This window comes from Belonocnema kinseyi, chromosome 8, assembly GCF_010883055.1.
Source record: "Belonocnema kinseyi isolate 2016_QV_RU_SX_M_011 chromosome 8, B_treatae_v1, whole genome shotgun sequence".
NCBI classification, from domain to species: Eukaryota; Metazoa; Arthropoda; class Insecta; order Hymenoptera; family Cynipidae; genus Belonocnema; species Belonocnema kinseyi.
This window is the reverse complement of record NC_046664.1, coordinates 25,517,991-25,532,424: the sequence shown is the minus strand read 5'-3', so window position 1 is coordinate 25,532,424 and position 14,434 is coordinate 25,517,991. Positions and strand designations below refer to the sequence as shown.

Below are 14,434 nucleotides of genomic sequence, written 5' to 3'. Positions count from 1 at the left end.
CATCCCATTAGTTAAAAATAATTCTCTGTTTAAGTGGAAAATTCGACTAGTTTGGTAAAAATTCGGAATTTTCTACTTCTACTCATGCTTCTTTTAAAATTGAATTACTTTGTAAAAATTAATTTCGCTAGATAAAAAATTATTTTTCGAGCCTAATACGAAATTATTTGAACGTGAATAAACTTTTTGTAGAAAATTTATATTTTTGGGTTGAAAATTCAACAGTTTGGTAGAAAAGTAAACTATTGATTAAAATTTTAACTATTTTCTTGGAAATTCATCTTTTAATGGTAAAAATTGTTTTTTTAATCTGAAAATGTAGCTATTGCATTTTGTGTTAAAAATTTTTCCTTTATAAGTTTCAATTTTTTAGTTACAATTTTTAGTATTTGGGGAGAAATTAAATTTTGTTTGTTAAAAATTCATCAAGTTTGTTGAGGATTTAAATATTTTGTTGAAAATTCTTTCTCATTATTTGAATTTAACTAGTGAAAAACTCGTGTTTTTTTAAATCAGTTTTGGAAACTGAAAATTCAACGTTTTCATCTTTCGTTGAAAATGAGCTTTTTTATTCAACAATTGTACTTTTCTGTTAAAAATTCAACTTTCTTAGAAGAAAATGTACTATTTCATTAGAAATTCTTCTTTCTCAACACGAATTTAAAAAAATAGATTTTAAAGCAGAGAAATGAATACTTGACTAAAATTATGAATCTTCACCCAAATAAATTAATTTAAAACACAGTATTTAAACATTCAACCAACTAGTTGAATTTTCAAGCAAAAAAGATAACCTCTTTACTAATAATATAATATTTAATACTAGTATATTAAATAATTTCTTATTTATTTATTATTATTTAAGTTGAAAAATTGTTTTTTTTTTAAATTTAAATATTTGTTTAAAGCTTGTTTTACTTTTTACAATTTGCTTATGAAGATTTATCTATAAAGTTCAAAGAGATTGATTTTTTTTATAAATTCATCTTTTTTGTTGAAAAATTTATTTTTTGGCGATTTAAAATTTATTTTTTTTTTTACTGCAAGTTAAACTATTCAACCATAAGTTGAAAATTAATATTTTTCACTTTAGAATTCAACTACTTGGATAAAAGTTTCTCTTTTTTAGTTAAAAATTCCACTATTTTGCTAAAAATTAATTAATTTTGTTTTAATGTGTTCTTTTTGGTATACAATGGTTCCCCCTGTTTCAAATTCGACATTTTGGTCAAAAATTCCTTTTTTTTTTGGTTGAAAATTCAACTGTTTTATGACGAACCGATTTATTTTTCCGTTGGAAATTTATCATTGTAGATGAACAGAGAAATTCCTGTATTGATGATTGAAAATTAATTCCTCAACTGAAAGTTTACCTACTACACTATAAATTAAAAATATATCATTTTCACTTGAAACTGCAACAACTTTTGCTTGAAAAAGAATGCATTTTTTTTAAATTTTCCTGTTTTGTATCATTTTAATTCCTGCTAAAAATTCAACTGTTTTGACAAAAATTCATGTTTTGACAAAAATTCATGTTTTGAGTTGAAGATTCACCATTTCAATTAAAAATTCGTACATTTCGTTTTAAATTTAACTATTTTTTGGAATTCGTTTTTTGTTGGAAAGTTAATTTTTTTAACTCATTAATTTGTCTTTATTTTTATTAATTTTAGATTTCAATAAAGAAACTATTTGCGGCAAAATGAACAAAAGAAACATTTTATTATTATGTTTTTTTGACACCATTTTTTCAAGTTCTATAATTTTTAACCAGTTGAATTATTTTTCATTTTCAAATTATAAAAAGTGCCTGAAAATACTGAGAGATTTTAAAATATTTTTTCTTTTATTGAGATTTTTCACTAAAAAGAAATAAATTGTGCGAACTTGAAAAAATATATACCGCTTCTCCCCTCATTATAGTTAATAGTTTCACATTGAAAGTAAAACCTTCCTCTTCCCCCTCTCTTCCACTTCAGCGGAAGTAATTTGCGTCCATTATTTATTCCGAAATCGATTTATTCCGTAGGTGGTATTCTAAACTGGTGGAAACCTCATTACGTCAGCGAATTTTTTCGCTTTGATACAAAATCACTGTTTTATGTTCAACGACAAAGGCGCCAGTTTTGTTTTGCCGGGTCTTCTCGCATTAATCAGTTTTCAGTTCGATAGTAAAGAAAGGAAGCCGCGGAATAATTCCAGACTTGGCAAACGAAAAATTATTGGAAAATTAATTTTGTATAAATTAGACTATTTTCTACCAAAAAATACGAATTAAAAAAAAAATAACATAAAGATGCACGCTAATTTGCTGCTTTGCTAGTAATTAAAAAACAAAATCGAGCACGATTGACAGAAACTTCATTTTCAAAATTTTCTGTTTTTTCCTTGACAAATTTTTTATTTTCTCTAAACATTATTATTAGAACACGAAAATTGTAATCTCATACTGTTTTTATAATCTCGAAGTTCATTTATTTAAAAAAAAAATGACTTTTCTAAAATAAGATATGACTTTTTAACAAAGAACTAAAATGTTCACCATGTTATTATGTTTTAAAAAAAAAAGTTGAATTTTTAATCTAAATAAAAAATCTCGCGAAAAAGTTCATTTGTTGATATTTCAACCAAAAAATGTCAAATTTATTTTTACAAAAACAAATTTTTAGACCAAAAAGATGAATTTTTTAACAATTAAAGATTTTTCAGTCACTTAAGGAAAAAATGATAATGTATATATTGAACGTTCAAAACAAAAGACCAATTTCTTCTACAGAAATTGAACTTCCAACAAAAAATAAAATTTTGCCAAAATATTAAAATTTTTATGGAAGAGATAAACCTTGAATAACAAAAATATTTCAACGAAGTAGTGCAACTTTTACCCATGCAGAACCAAATGCAAATCCAAACAATTTAATAGAAAAAAATAAAAGAAGCTATAGAGAAATGTTGAGGATCCCGGAACGCCAACTCACAAATTATTCTTCAATAAAGAAGAATAATCGTTAAGAAAATGACTTTTTAAATTAGGAAGATCTATTTTTAATCGAAAATGAAATAGTTTAATTTTTAAACAAAAAAAATATCAATGAGAAATGTAACATTTGGCATTTCAAACAAGAAGCATTTCACTTTCAAATTATAAACACTTTGTCTCAACCAAAAAGATAAGTTTTTGGAAGGAAAGTGACACTTTTAACTAAGAAACCTTTTTTTCGAAAGAGAAAAATTTCTACTAAATGCTTAAATTAAAAAAGTGCGATCAATTTAAAAATTATGGGCGGTGAAATTGGTTCGTTCCACACATCTCGACCATGCTATTCAATCGACGATAATTACGATTCAGTAATATTAATACGTACGTGTCGTGCATCTCCTCTGCGAATTAATTTCCTTTATATTGACATTATTAACTGCTTTTCTGTCAATTTAATAAGCCCCTATTTTATGCTTTTAACGACAAACCTTCGATAATAATCATAATGATATATGGGGCGACGCGTCGCGACGCGGCGTAAAGTTTGTTCTGTAAACATTGCGTAGCGCCTTCATGAAATATATTGTAACAGGAAAGGGAAAGGAGAAGTAGGAAAGAAAAAGGGGAATAGAAAAAGTTAAAACAAACAAAAAACCTTCTTTAAAGATCAAATGATGAGGAAATATGGACTATAAGGAATTGAGTCAAAGAAGAAGCATAAGAGTGTGCAGTTAAAAGAGGAAAAAAGAGACAGAGAGAGTGGAAAGCCTGACTGTGAAGGAAAGAAGAAGAGAGGAAAACAAAGGCCATACAAAAGCATAAGAATACATAATATTGTAAAGTAGAAGCAAGTATTTAATAAGAGAATAAATGAAACTGATTATTAGGATAATGAGGTCATGAGCAATGTAAAAAGGTTGTAAGGATGTAAAGATGTAAGTATGCAGAGCACTAAACGTAAAGTAAACTCTGAAGGGATAGATTATAATAAAAAAAGAAAAGGAGCCGAAGAGTAGGAGAATATAAGAAAGCGCAAAAGAGAAAGAGAAAAGCAGGGAACAGGTGATAAAAGAAGATAAGGCGAAGCAGATAGAGGAGATAAAGGTGATAGAATAGAAGTAGCTGTAGGAAAATAAAATGAAGAAGAATTAGATGAAGGAGATGAAGGTCATGAAGTAGATGAATAGGATAAAGGCGAATATGATGGTGTGGATCCAGAAGGTGTGAGGGGTAAATAAGGAAAGGGATTAAGAAGGAAGGAGATTAAGAAATCAAGAGGACAAGCGAGAAATAGATAAAAGCGCTATAGAAGATAAAGGGGATGAAAGAGGCGAAGAAGATGAAGAGGATGATCAATAAGATGGAGGAGAAGTACAAGTAAATAAAGGAGATGGAGGGGGTAGAGGAGAAGTAAATCTAGGAGACAAATTGCATGACGGAGAAGGAGAAGTAGAACTAGATTATAGAAATGAATAAAATGAAGAAAAAGCCACGCAGGAGAAGAGGAAGATATGGAATAAGGAGTTAAAGAAGATAGAGGTGCATGAAAAAAATACGTAGACAAAATAGATCAATTTGCATAAATTGCATGCATCTTATAAATGAAAAGAAGGTAAAAGAAAAAAGAAGTACTTGAAGGAAATAAATTAGATAAAAAAGAGGAAGGGAATGAAGATGAAGGAGATCTAGATAAAGGAAAGTTAGATAAAGAGGACAGAGAAGTGGATAAAGTAGTTTAAAGAGATCAAGGATATAAAGGAGCTTAGGAAAATAAAGTAGAAAGAGTTAAATTAGATTAATGTAAATGAGATAAAGATGATAAAGGTCTTTAAGGAGTTAAAGGGAATCTGAGAAAAGGACTTAGTAGGAGCAGAAGTAGATGAAAGAGATTGAGGTGATAAAGGAAATGGAGAAGAAGTACACTGTAAGAAAAAAATATGGTCAATTTCCCGTACATGTATTGAAAGTAATTAACTCATACACGTATACAATTTTTTCCATTCATCGGAATGGGAAAATAGTCATAACGTGTATGGAACTTTTCCCATACCCGGCTAGTATTTTTCTATACATCGGTATGGGAAAATCTCTTTTTTCTATAGATAAAAAATATGAGGAAGATGAATAAGAAGTAGATGAAGTAGATCAAGGATTTAAAGGAAATGAAAGAGCTAAAGGAAGTTAATAAGAAGAAGAAGTAGATAAAGGAGATCAAGGAGATCGAGAAGTTAAACGAGAAGAAGGAGCTGAAGGAAATTGAGCAGTAGTAGAAATAGATTATGTATATTACTAAGATTAAAAAAATATATATAGAAATGTCGAAGGGGGTGAAGAGACAGGAGAAGGAGAAGTTAATGAAAGAGATCAAGTCGATCAAAGAAATCAAGTGGAGAAAGAAATAGGAGATGGAGAAAAAAGAGTAATAGAGGAGGGGACGAAGAAGGAGAAGGAGAAGGAGGAGCAAAAGGAGATAAAAGAGATGAAGAAGATGTAGGAGAAGGAGATGAAGTAGATCAAGAATTTCAGGAGATGAAGAAGCTGGAACTAGATAAAGGAGATCAAGGAATTTAAGAAGTGGAACAAAAAGAAGGAGCTGAAGGGGATTAAGGAGTAGGAGAAATAGATGAAGTAGATGACTGAGAATAAAACAGTCAATAAATATGACGCAGGGGGTGAAGGAGAAGGAGGAAGGGAAATTGAATAAGGCAATCAAGGAGATCAAAGAAATCAAGTAGATGAAGGAGAAGTTGATGAAGTTAATTACGAAAATAAATTAGATGAAGGAGAAGAAAATAAGGCATTTTAAGCGGATGAAGTAAAAGACGAATGTAGATGGAGCAGTAAAAGTAAATGAGTGGGAAAGAGATAAAGGAGATGAAGAACAAAAACAAAGAGGAGAAGGCCAAGAAGAAGGAGTAGACAATGTAAAGAAAAGTGATAAAGAAGATAAAGGAGGAGGCAATTTAGATCAAAGATTTAAAGGAAATGGAGAAGCCAGAACTAGATGAAGGAGATCAAGAAGTTCAAGGAGTGGAACAAGAAGAAGGAGCTAAAGGGGATTAAGGAGTAGGAGAATGAGATGAAGTAGATAACTGAGATTAAAAAATGTATATGAAAATAATAAAGGAGATGAAGGAAAATAACAAGGAGAAGTTGGTGAAGGAGACAAAGAGATCAAAGAAATCCATTAGATAAATGAAAAGGTGTAGGAGTTCAAGTAAAGGAGTGTGTAAGAGATTAAGGAGATGGAGGTGATGAAGAAAAAAAATAAAGAGAAAGAGAGGAAAAAAGAGACAGAGGAGAAAAATTAGATAAAAGTGATAAAGAAAATGGAAAAAGATAACTTTTGTAAAGGAGATCAAGGAGATTAAAGAAATCAAGTAGATGAAGGAGAAGATAATGAAGTAAATAAAGGGAATAAAGAAAATAAAGAAGAAGTAGATGAAGGATTTGTAGGGTATAAAGGAAAAGGAGAAGCAGATGAGAGAGTGAAATTAAATGAGCGCGAAGAAGATGATGGAGTTGAAGAAGATGAAGGAGATAGAGAAGATGAATAAGAGAAAGAAGATACAATGGAAGACAAAGAAGGAGAAGGGGGAGCAGGAGACTTTAGGTATAAGGATAATGTTAGCTGTTTATCCACAATTAAGAATGAGGGATGAGGTAGATGAGGCAGGGTTTTTGGGTGTGGTTGAAAGAGGACGCTCCTTGAGCAAACATTTTTACGCTATTAGGAGAATCGGAGAGTGGATATTAAGCAAAAGCTCGTCGCTGAGAAAATTCGCTCAGACAACCCTTAACTCAACCCTTCACTCTTGCCAAGACAAATCGATAGCGAGCCACTCGTATGTCGATGGATGGAAGTTAAGAGAAAGATAAATTGAAGACCTACCAATTGAATAGCCTCTTAGAGTACTTGGCGACCATTATTTTTACCCAAAGTGAAAAAGAAGCAAGTGAAGCACTTCAGACTGCAGCTCTGTTATTGGAACGAGAAATAATTATTGCAGTTGAAGAAATCTCCATTATTTCTTGAAGATAGGAAATGAAGTAGGTTGTTATAATTAATTTTCAATTAGAAATCTCTAAAATTTTAGTTTCTTGAATGGCACATGTTTATAATTGAAGGGACTATTATTGAGAGGATTGTCCATTCAATTTTATGAAATTCTCGGTTTTGCGATAAACAGTTCTGTAATTTTTAAGATTTACATTGGAATTCTTTTTAATTTGGAATATTTTGGATTCAAAATTTGACTTTTGATTTTTGAAACTTTAAAAGGGCCTACCCGCATCAATATGTGAAAAGTGGCAAGGAGCTTTATTCAATCGGAGTTTGTCCTATGGCATTTTAACCTTGAAGATTAACTTTCAAGGTCACGCTTATGGTTTTCCATTTCTTTGGGCATATATCGGATCCTTTTTGACAAATTTTAGTCAACCTGGGGTCAAATAAAGGATCTCTTAAAAATTCATTTAATAAATTTTTTTAATCACTTTTTGGCGCGAAATTCAAATCTTTATAGGCATTTAAATATAACAAGATCAAGGAGAGTAAATAGCAGATGACTGAGAGTATACAGGAGATAAATAAGAAGGAAAAATAGATGAAGGAGGAGGAGAACTAGATAAAGCAGAAGAAGAATTAGACGAAGGAGGAGAATAAAGAGATGGAGAAGATAAAGGAGAAGTAGATCAGGAAGATGAAAGAGAAGGATATGTAATTAAAGGAGAGGAATAAGAATTCAAAAAAAGTTCAATGGCGGTTTTAAGCTACTCTATTTTACACACTTGTTTATAGTGAATGTGCATGCAGCGCGAAATCCGGGAATGCAATTCAACCCTCATGGATAACGAATATATAGTACTTAGACACGCCACAAGTTTTACGAGGCGTCATAAATAATGGGGTTAGTACTTCGTGATGTAATGTCAACCGAGCTCCCCCCCCCCCCTAACCGACGCCCTTCTTAACCCCATCCCTTAATCGTCTAGAGAGAGTTGGCGTGATAACCACCATCAGACTGCCTTTGGTGTTAAGGAATCAAATATCTTCAGCTATTTGTTATGTGTATGTCGTGACTATAAAAGGGTTGAATTCAACTTAAGAGTTAGGTTCCTGCTTGTTATTGTCGTCATAATTAATCCTGCTACATTGCTTTCTTTTCACAAGAAAAATAGTGATTATGCAGATTATGCTAAAAGCCTACAATCAATCTACGTGTATTAGATAAAAGGGAACACAGTCTTTCCCCTATTATCGTGTGCTTCTTCTCTTTTGAAAAGTTGTCCTTTTCGCCATATTGTGCTGCATTTAACAATAAAATATTTTAATTTTGCGGAAGATTTCGGATCAGAAAATAGGGTTGAGTTTAAATTTACAGGCCGAGAGTAAATGCGGCGCAGAATAATTGCAAAAGAAAACTGGTTTCAGATTTTTTGTCAGCGCAAACAAGATTTTGAAAAATTACGTAAGTGGAAATAGAATGAATGAGAGTCAGGCTGAACTCAGCCCGCTTTTGCACACAGTGCCAAATTTAACTTGTATTTTCCCGCATTGGTAAACGTAACTTGTTAAAATTTGATGTCCCAAAATACAAAATTTTATAGCTTATGTTTGTACTAACAAAAAATTTTTGATTTTAAATAAAACGTAGATAAATTCAATCAAAAAAGCCGAATTTTCAACAAAATAATTGAATCCTTAACTAAAATAGATATGTTTTGCATCCAACTGGTTGCATTTTTAACAACAACAAAAAAGAAAATTGGTTTGCTACCATAGAAGTCGAATTGAAAAAAAATACATGAATTGTCAACAACAGGCTTCAATCGAATAGCTTAATTTTCCAGAAGAAAGTAAGAATTAGGTGAATTTTCAAATTAGAATTTTCTTTTTTGAGATTAGAATAGAATTTTATAATAGTTAAGTTTTTAGTTAAAACAGCTAACTTTTAATTAAAAAATAAAAACCAATATTTAACAAAACAGTTAAATTTTCAAATAAAGAAAATTAATTTTTAACTTAAATGATAAATCTACTACTAAGAAATATCTAAGAAATAATTTTAATTTTAATTTAAAATTAATATTATTTTTCACAAAGTGATTCAACCTTCGCCTAAATATTTTAAAATTTTTTACCAAATTGTTTAATTTTCGAGGAAAAAGTATGAGTTTTCTTCAGAACAGGTAAATTTAGAGTAAAAACCGTTAATTTTAAACAGTCAAACAATCAAACAATTGCATTTTGGTCCATAAAAGATTAAATTTTGATTAAAAAAAAGACCAATTTTTACCCAAATATAGAGTAGTTAAATTCTTAGTTACAAAAATTAACCCCCCCCCCCCCCAATAAGAATTAACAACAAAATGGTTAAATTTTCTACCAAAAAAAGAATTATTAATTAAAATGATAAATTTTCAAATATTAAAATGAGTTTTTAAGTGTATTTTTATCCAAAAAAGGTTAAACTCCTAATACAAGTTTAGCCAAAAATAGAATAGTTAAATGTTCAGTTAGAAGAATAAATTTCGAGAAAAAAAAGAATTTTCAACCAACAAAATTAAATTTTTTCAGAAAAAATGTATTTTCAACCCTATTAAATAAATTTTAAACAAAAAAGTTAATTGCCGCGAAAAAACTTTATTTTGAGCTATTACAGGTGAATTTTTAATAGCACGTAGCATTTTAGTCAAAAAAGTTTAAATTTCTAGCGAAAAAGATCAGTTTTTGGCAAAAATTGAATAGTTAAATGTTAAAAGTTCAGTTGAAAGAATCAATGTCAGCAATGAAAAAATGAACTTTCAACCAAAGAAATTAATTTTTAACTAAAATGTTAACGTGCTCGGAATGAAAGAATTATAAATTTAGATTTAAAAATGTTATTTTAATTTAATTAAATGTATGCTGCTTCTGTACACATTTTGGGTTTTCACTTAGGCATATGTTAACAAATTTTCATTTATTTATTTCAACCAAAAAACATGACTTTTCTACCATAAAAGATGAATTTTCAATCCAAATGATCAAATTTTCAACCAAAAAAGCGAAAAATAAAATTTTCGAGAAAGAAATGTATTTTTTAAACATCCCTAATCAAATTGATAAAGTTTCAATTAAATTGATGAATTTAAAGCAAACAAAAAATTATTTGAAATTTTAATTAAAAAGGCGAATTTTCAAACAAAATAGCCAAATAAACTAATTTAATTTTCAACGAAAAACACGAATGTTCAACAAATACAAATTGTTCAATCAAGGAAGAAAAAAAATTTCATCCGAATTGTTGAACTTTTAAGCCAAAAGACGAGTTTTCTGTAGAATAGTTGATGTTTTAACCCTGAATTAGGATATTTGAAGAGTAAAAGTTCATTTTTAACCACACAGTTAAATTTTCAACCAAGAAATCGACAATTTCAATCAAAAAGATTCATGATCTACCAAAACAGACGAATTATCAGCTAAAAAAAAAAATTTCAAGAAAAAAGGAAAAGTTACATTTTGAGTTAAAGAAGTCAATATGAAACCAAAAAATAAATAAATTTTAAACCAAATAGGTATCTTTTCATTCCATGAGATAAACCTTCTACCTAAAAATAAAATAGTTATATTTTCAGTTAAAATAATAAATTTGAAAAAAAAAATGTCAACAATTTGGTTAATTTTGAACTAAAAGGATGGATATTTAACTATAACGATACATCTTTAAATAGAATTGAATTTCGTATAGAAATTGTCAATCAGAGAATAAAAGTCAACGAACAAATTTCTGCAAATTCAGAACAATATTATTTTTTAAACACCCATAGAAAATCCTAGGGAAAGTTAAAAAATTTTTGCCACAAAAATTACAAATATTATATATTAATAAATAATATACAATTACAAACAATAGTGTAGAATGTGGGGAACAAATTGGATTGTATCTACACTCCCAAAAAACCGGAAACTTAAAATAAATTTAAATACGTTATTGAGGAGTGAATGCTTTTTTTAATTTTGTGAATATACATAATATTATTATTATTTTACCCGTTCATATTAAAATATAAACTTGTGTTTGCTTGAAATTTACTGAAGAGTGCTTACTATAAATGAGACATTTAATAAAGAAACTCAAATATGTAATTTATAGCTGGGACAAAAGCTGTCATGATTTAATTAACAATGATGTTACATAAAAATAAAATAAATTATTCTAGCTTATAAAAACGATTTTAAGCATTCAAAATTTGTTTAAATAATTTTATTTTTTATCGGACTTTTCATATCGCCCTGAATGGGTGTATAAACTTCGAAAAGACTGGAATACTATTTTTTTCTCATTTTTCTTTGATTCTTATTTATTATTTGCTTGTAAACAAAATCAAAATGAAAACTAATCCTATTCAATTCAGAGTTTACGGAATCCAGAGTACACTGAAAAAAAGGTAAGTTGAGTCAATGTTTTAGTTAGTAAGATATAGTACTCCTATTTTATTAGTTGATACAGCAATTCCATTAGTTGCAGTGACTATTCAGCTAGTACAAGCAACTAAGTAAATGGTTGTCCCAACTACAACAATGGCAGTCCCATATATTACAAAATGAATGGTTTGTCCAACAATTTTTTTCAGTGTCATTCTGTATTTAGAGGTAACTCAATGTAATACCAAATAATCAAGGGTAATCCACCTACGCTCGACCGCATTTTCAGTAAACGTTTCCCCCTCCATTTTTGGTGTAAGAACCATTTTTTCTTGAACTTTTTTGTGGTAAATAAGTTGAGTAATCAAAATAATAAATTGATAAAATGATAATCTTATTGCTCGCAATTTGGAAGGAAAACTGGTTGAGTTTGATTTCTTCTGTTTCAGCTTTTCTATTCGATGGAGTTGGATTACGACATGATGGGTGTTCCAGGTTACAGTTCGGGTCTGGTGGCTCTTTTGCCACCGAGGGTGAACATTTCGGCCAAAGGGGAAATTCCAGTTACCCTTCAGGTCTTTTCGATCAGACTTCCATGTTCGGGTCTCGCGAGTGCGGCAATTCCAATGGCTTTGAGGTTAAACGTTACTGCGCCACTAAATACGGACACAAAGTACAATGACACCATTCTCGTCTTCAAGAGGAACAGGATTTGCGCCAAAGGTAGTTTTCTACTTTTCTAATCTAACTTGTCTCCAAACTTTTCTTGTTTCTGCTCTGCAAGATCAAATTAAACCAAAATTTATTAGTTTGATCTTACATATACTTGGTGGAGGACTATTTTGTCCTTTGGTGTTGTCAAAGCGAGAGAAAAGTTTAACCATTTTTAGGAAAGCAATTCTACTTTATAGAATGAAGAATAAAATCGCCTTTCATAGTTAGGGAATTATAACTTTCTCAGCTGAATCTACAAGGGACGTTGGACCAATTCTTAAGGATAAATTGAACAGCTTTGCATTCTGGGGTACATTTCTTGAATTTATTGTAAAGGTATTTTTTACTTTAGTATTATAATCGAAAAATCAGTCGTGGTTTTGTTTTTTGGAAAATGTTCCTTTCCTTATTTGAATGCTTCGGTGATGTAAAAAAAATACCAAAGACACTGTTTCAAAATTAGCATAGGTTTGTCAACTTCATCAGGCTAATTTGTTAAAAGAAACACCACCTAAATGTCACATTTTTACAACTTAAGAGTATAAGTTAAAAATGATTAAAAAAATTACCGTTCAAATTCACTGGTTAAACCATTATTTTAACGAGGCTAAAATAAGAGAAAAGTTTTTAAAAACCATTTTGGTTCGATTGAACAAACGATCTAAAGTTAACTGAAAGGACTAACCTTGCGTCGTATCTTTTATATAAAAACATACGAACACACAAACACACATTCACAAATAATACAGATTAATTTAATATACCTCCACTGATTCGAAAGTTGATCACAAATCTAATTTCTGTAATAAAGAAAATTATGTTTTACTAAGGACATAAATATCCTTTTTTTCATTAATATTATTTAAATTACTGTTGATATGGACCATCTCTGAAATAAATATTTTGTTATAATTGGATTCTCGATGCATAATTTTTACGTTATCCGAATTAAATATATGACTAAAGTTATATTGATAATTCGGAATAACTAACTCCGCTTTATTCACATTAATGTGTTCATTATTCCGATTTTTGAAAGATCATCTTGTTTCACCCACATAAGATGCAGGACATTGTTTACAAAAATAATTGTTAACTTGATTTTTTTTCCATTTTTCTGAAGTATCTTCACCTAAATTATCACAGAACTTAATTTTTTTTTGTTATAGGAATCGTAGCGATATTGTATCTATTTAAAATCTCAAATTTGTAAAATTATTAGGAAAAGGAAGGCAAACTTTAAGTTAATATAAATGTCAACGAATCTGATTGTTTACTGCCTCATTGTAAGAGTGATATTTTATTTTATTTAGGCAGATTTTAATGTTTTTATTCATAAAAGAAATTGGATGATCATTGTTGTTCAGCAAGTGTTTAATTATTTTTAAATTTTTAGCGTGCAAATTATTGTGAGAATAATATTGCTCTATCAACACTAAGGTGGTCCAAACATTTTTTTTTTTTTTTTTTTTTTTTGAAATTTTATGGAGACGCCACAGAAATTTGTTCGAATCCACTAAAAAATAAAGGCATTTGTTTTAAATAAAAGTTTTTTTTTTGAAAAAAAATGATATTTAGAAGTGCCGCAAGCCCCATAAAGGTTAACAATACTTCTCATAAGAAAAAAGATGTTTTAGTAAATCTTATTAAGAATCCTCAATATTATTTCAATCGAGTTGAAACTCAACGTTTCTCTTCACAATCAGCGATAGGATACGAATAAAATATCGCTTTTCAAATATCAACACCATAAGTCTGTTTTATAGGGTCCCAAAAAAAACCCATAAGTGAAAAAATCGGGTTTGCAAGTTTTTGGCACTAGCAATGACTTTTTGCGGTTTTTTAGTGCAAATTGTTTCTGGCATATAAAAACCCATTTGATAATGATAATCTGATGTTCACGTACATTTTTTAAATAATTGAATATTGTTTTTATCAATTTTCTCATAGAGTGGAGTTAGAAAGACGCAATTTTTAAAAAAACTTTCCATTTGTTGTTCAATTTTCAATTAGAGGGAAGTGATAGTTCATTGATGTTGAAAAGAGTTATTGTTTAAAAAATTTATTATTATTCTTAATAATATTCTCTTAGAAAAATGCTACAAAATTGTAGTTTAAAAAAAATCACTTTTAGTCCAATTTTCAGTTAAGATAAATGATTAATTAAAGTCAAGAAAATTAATTGTTTGAACAATTTATTATTATTGTTTATAATATTATATTAAAAAGAAGCCGTTTTTTCTCAAATTTCTTATTTTTGTCCAATTTTTAATAGAAGTGATGTAATAATGAATTCAAGTTAACAAAAATAATTGTTTGAACAATTC

General features: G+C 29.2%; 1 protein-coding gene across 1 annotated transcript in view; it reads left to right on the top strand.

The window, feature by feature from the left end:
* The first annotated feature begins 6,496 nt into the window (after nucleotides 1–6,496).
* Nucleotides 6,497–14,434, top strand: part of LOC117178415 (tyrosine-protein kinase RYK-like) — a 102,475-nt gene continuing 94,537 nt past the window's right edge. Inside the window, exons 1-2 of the mRNA XM_033369842.1 lie at nucleotides 6,497–6,646; nucleotides 11,843–12,116. Coding sequence (XP_033225733.1) covers nucleotides 6,497–6,646; nucleotides 11,843–12,116 — 424 coding nt within the window. The remainder of the gene's footprint in view (nucleotides 6,647–11,842; nucleotides 12,117–14,434) is intronic.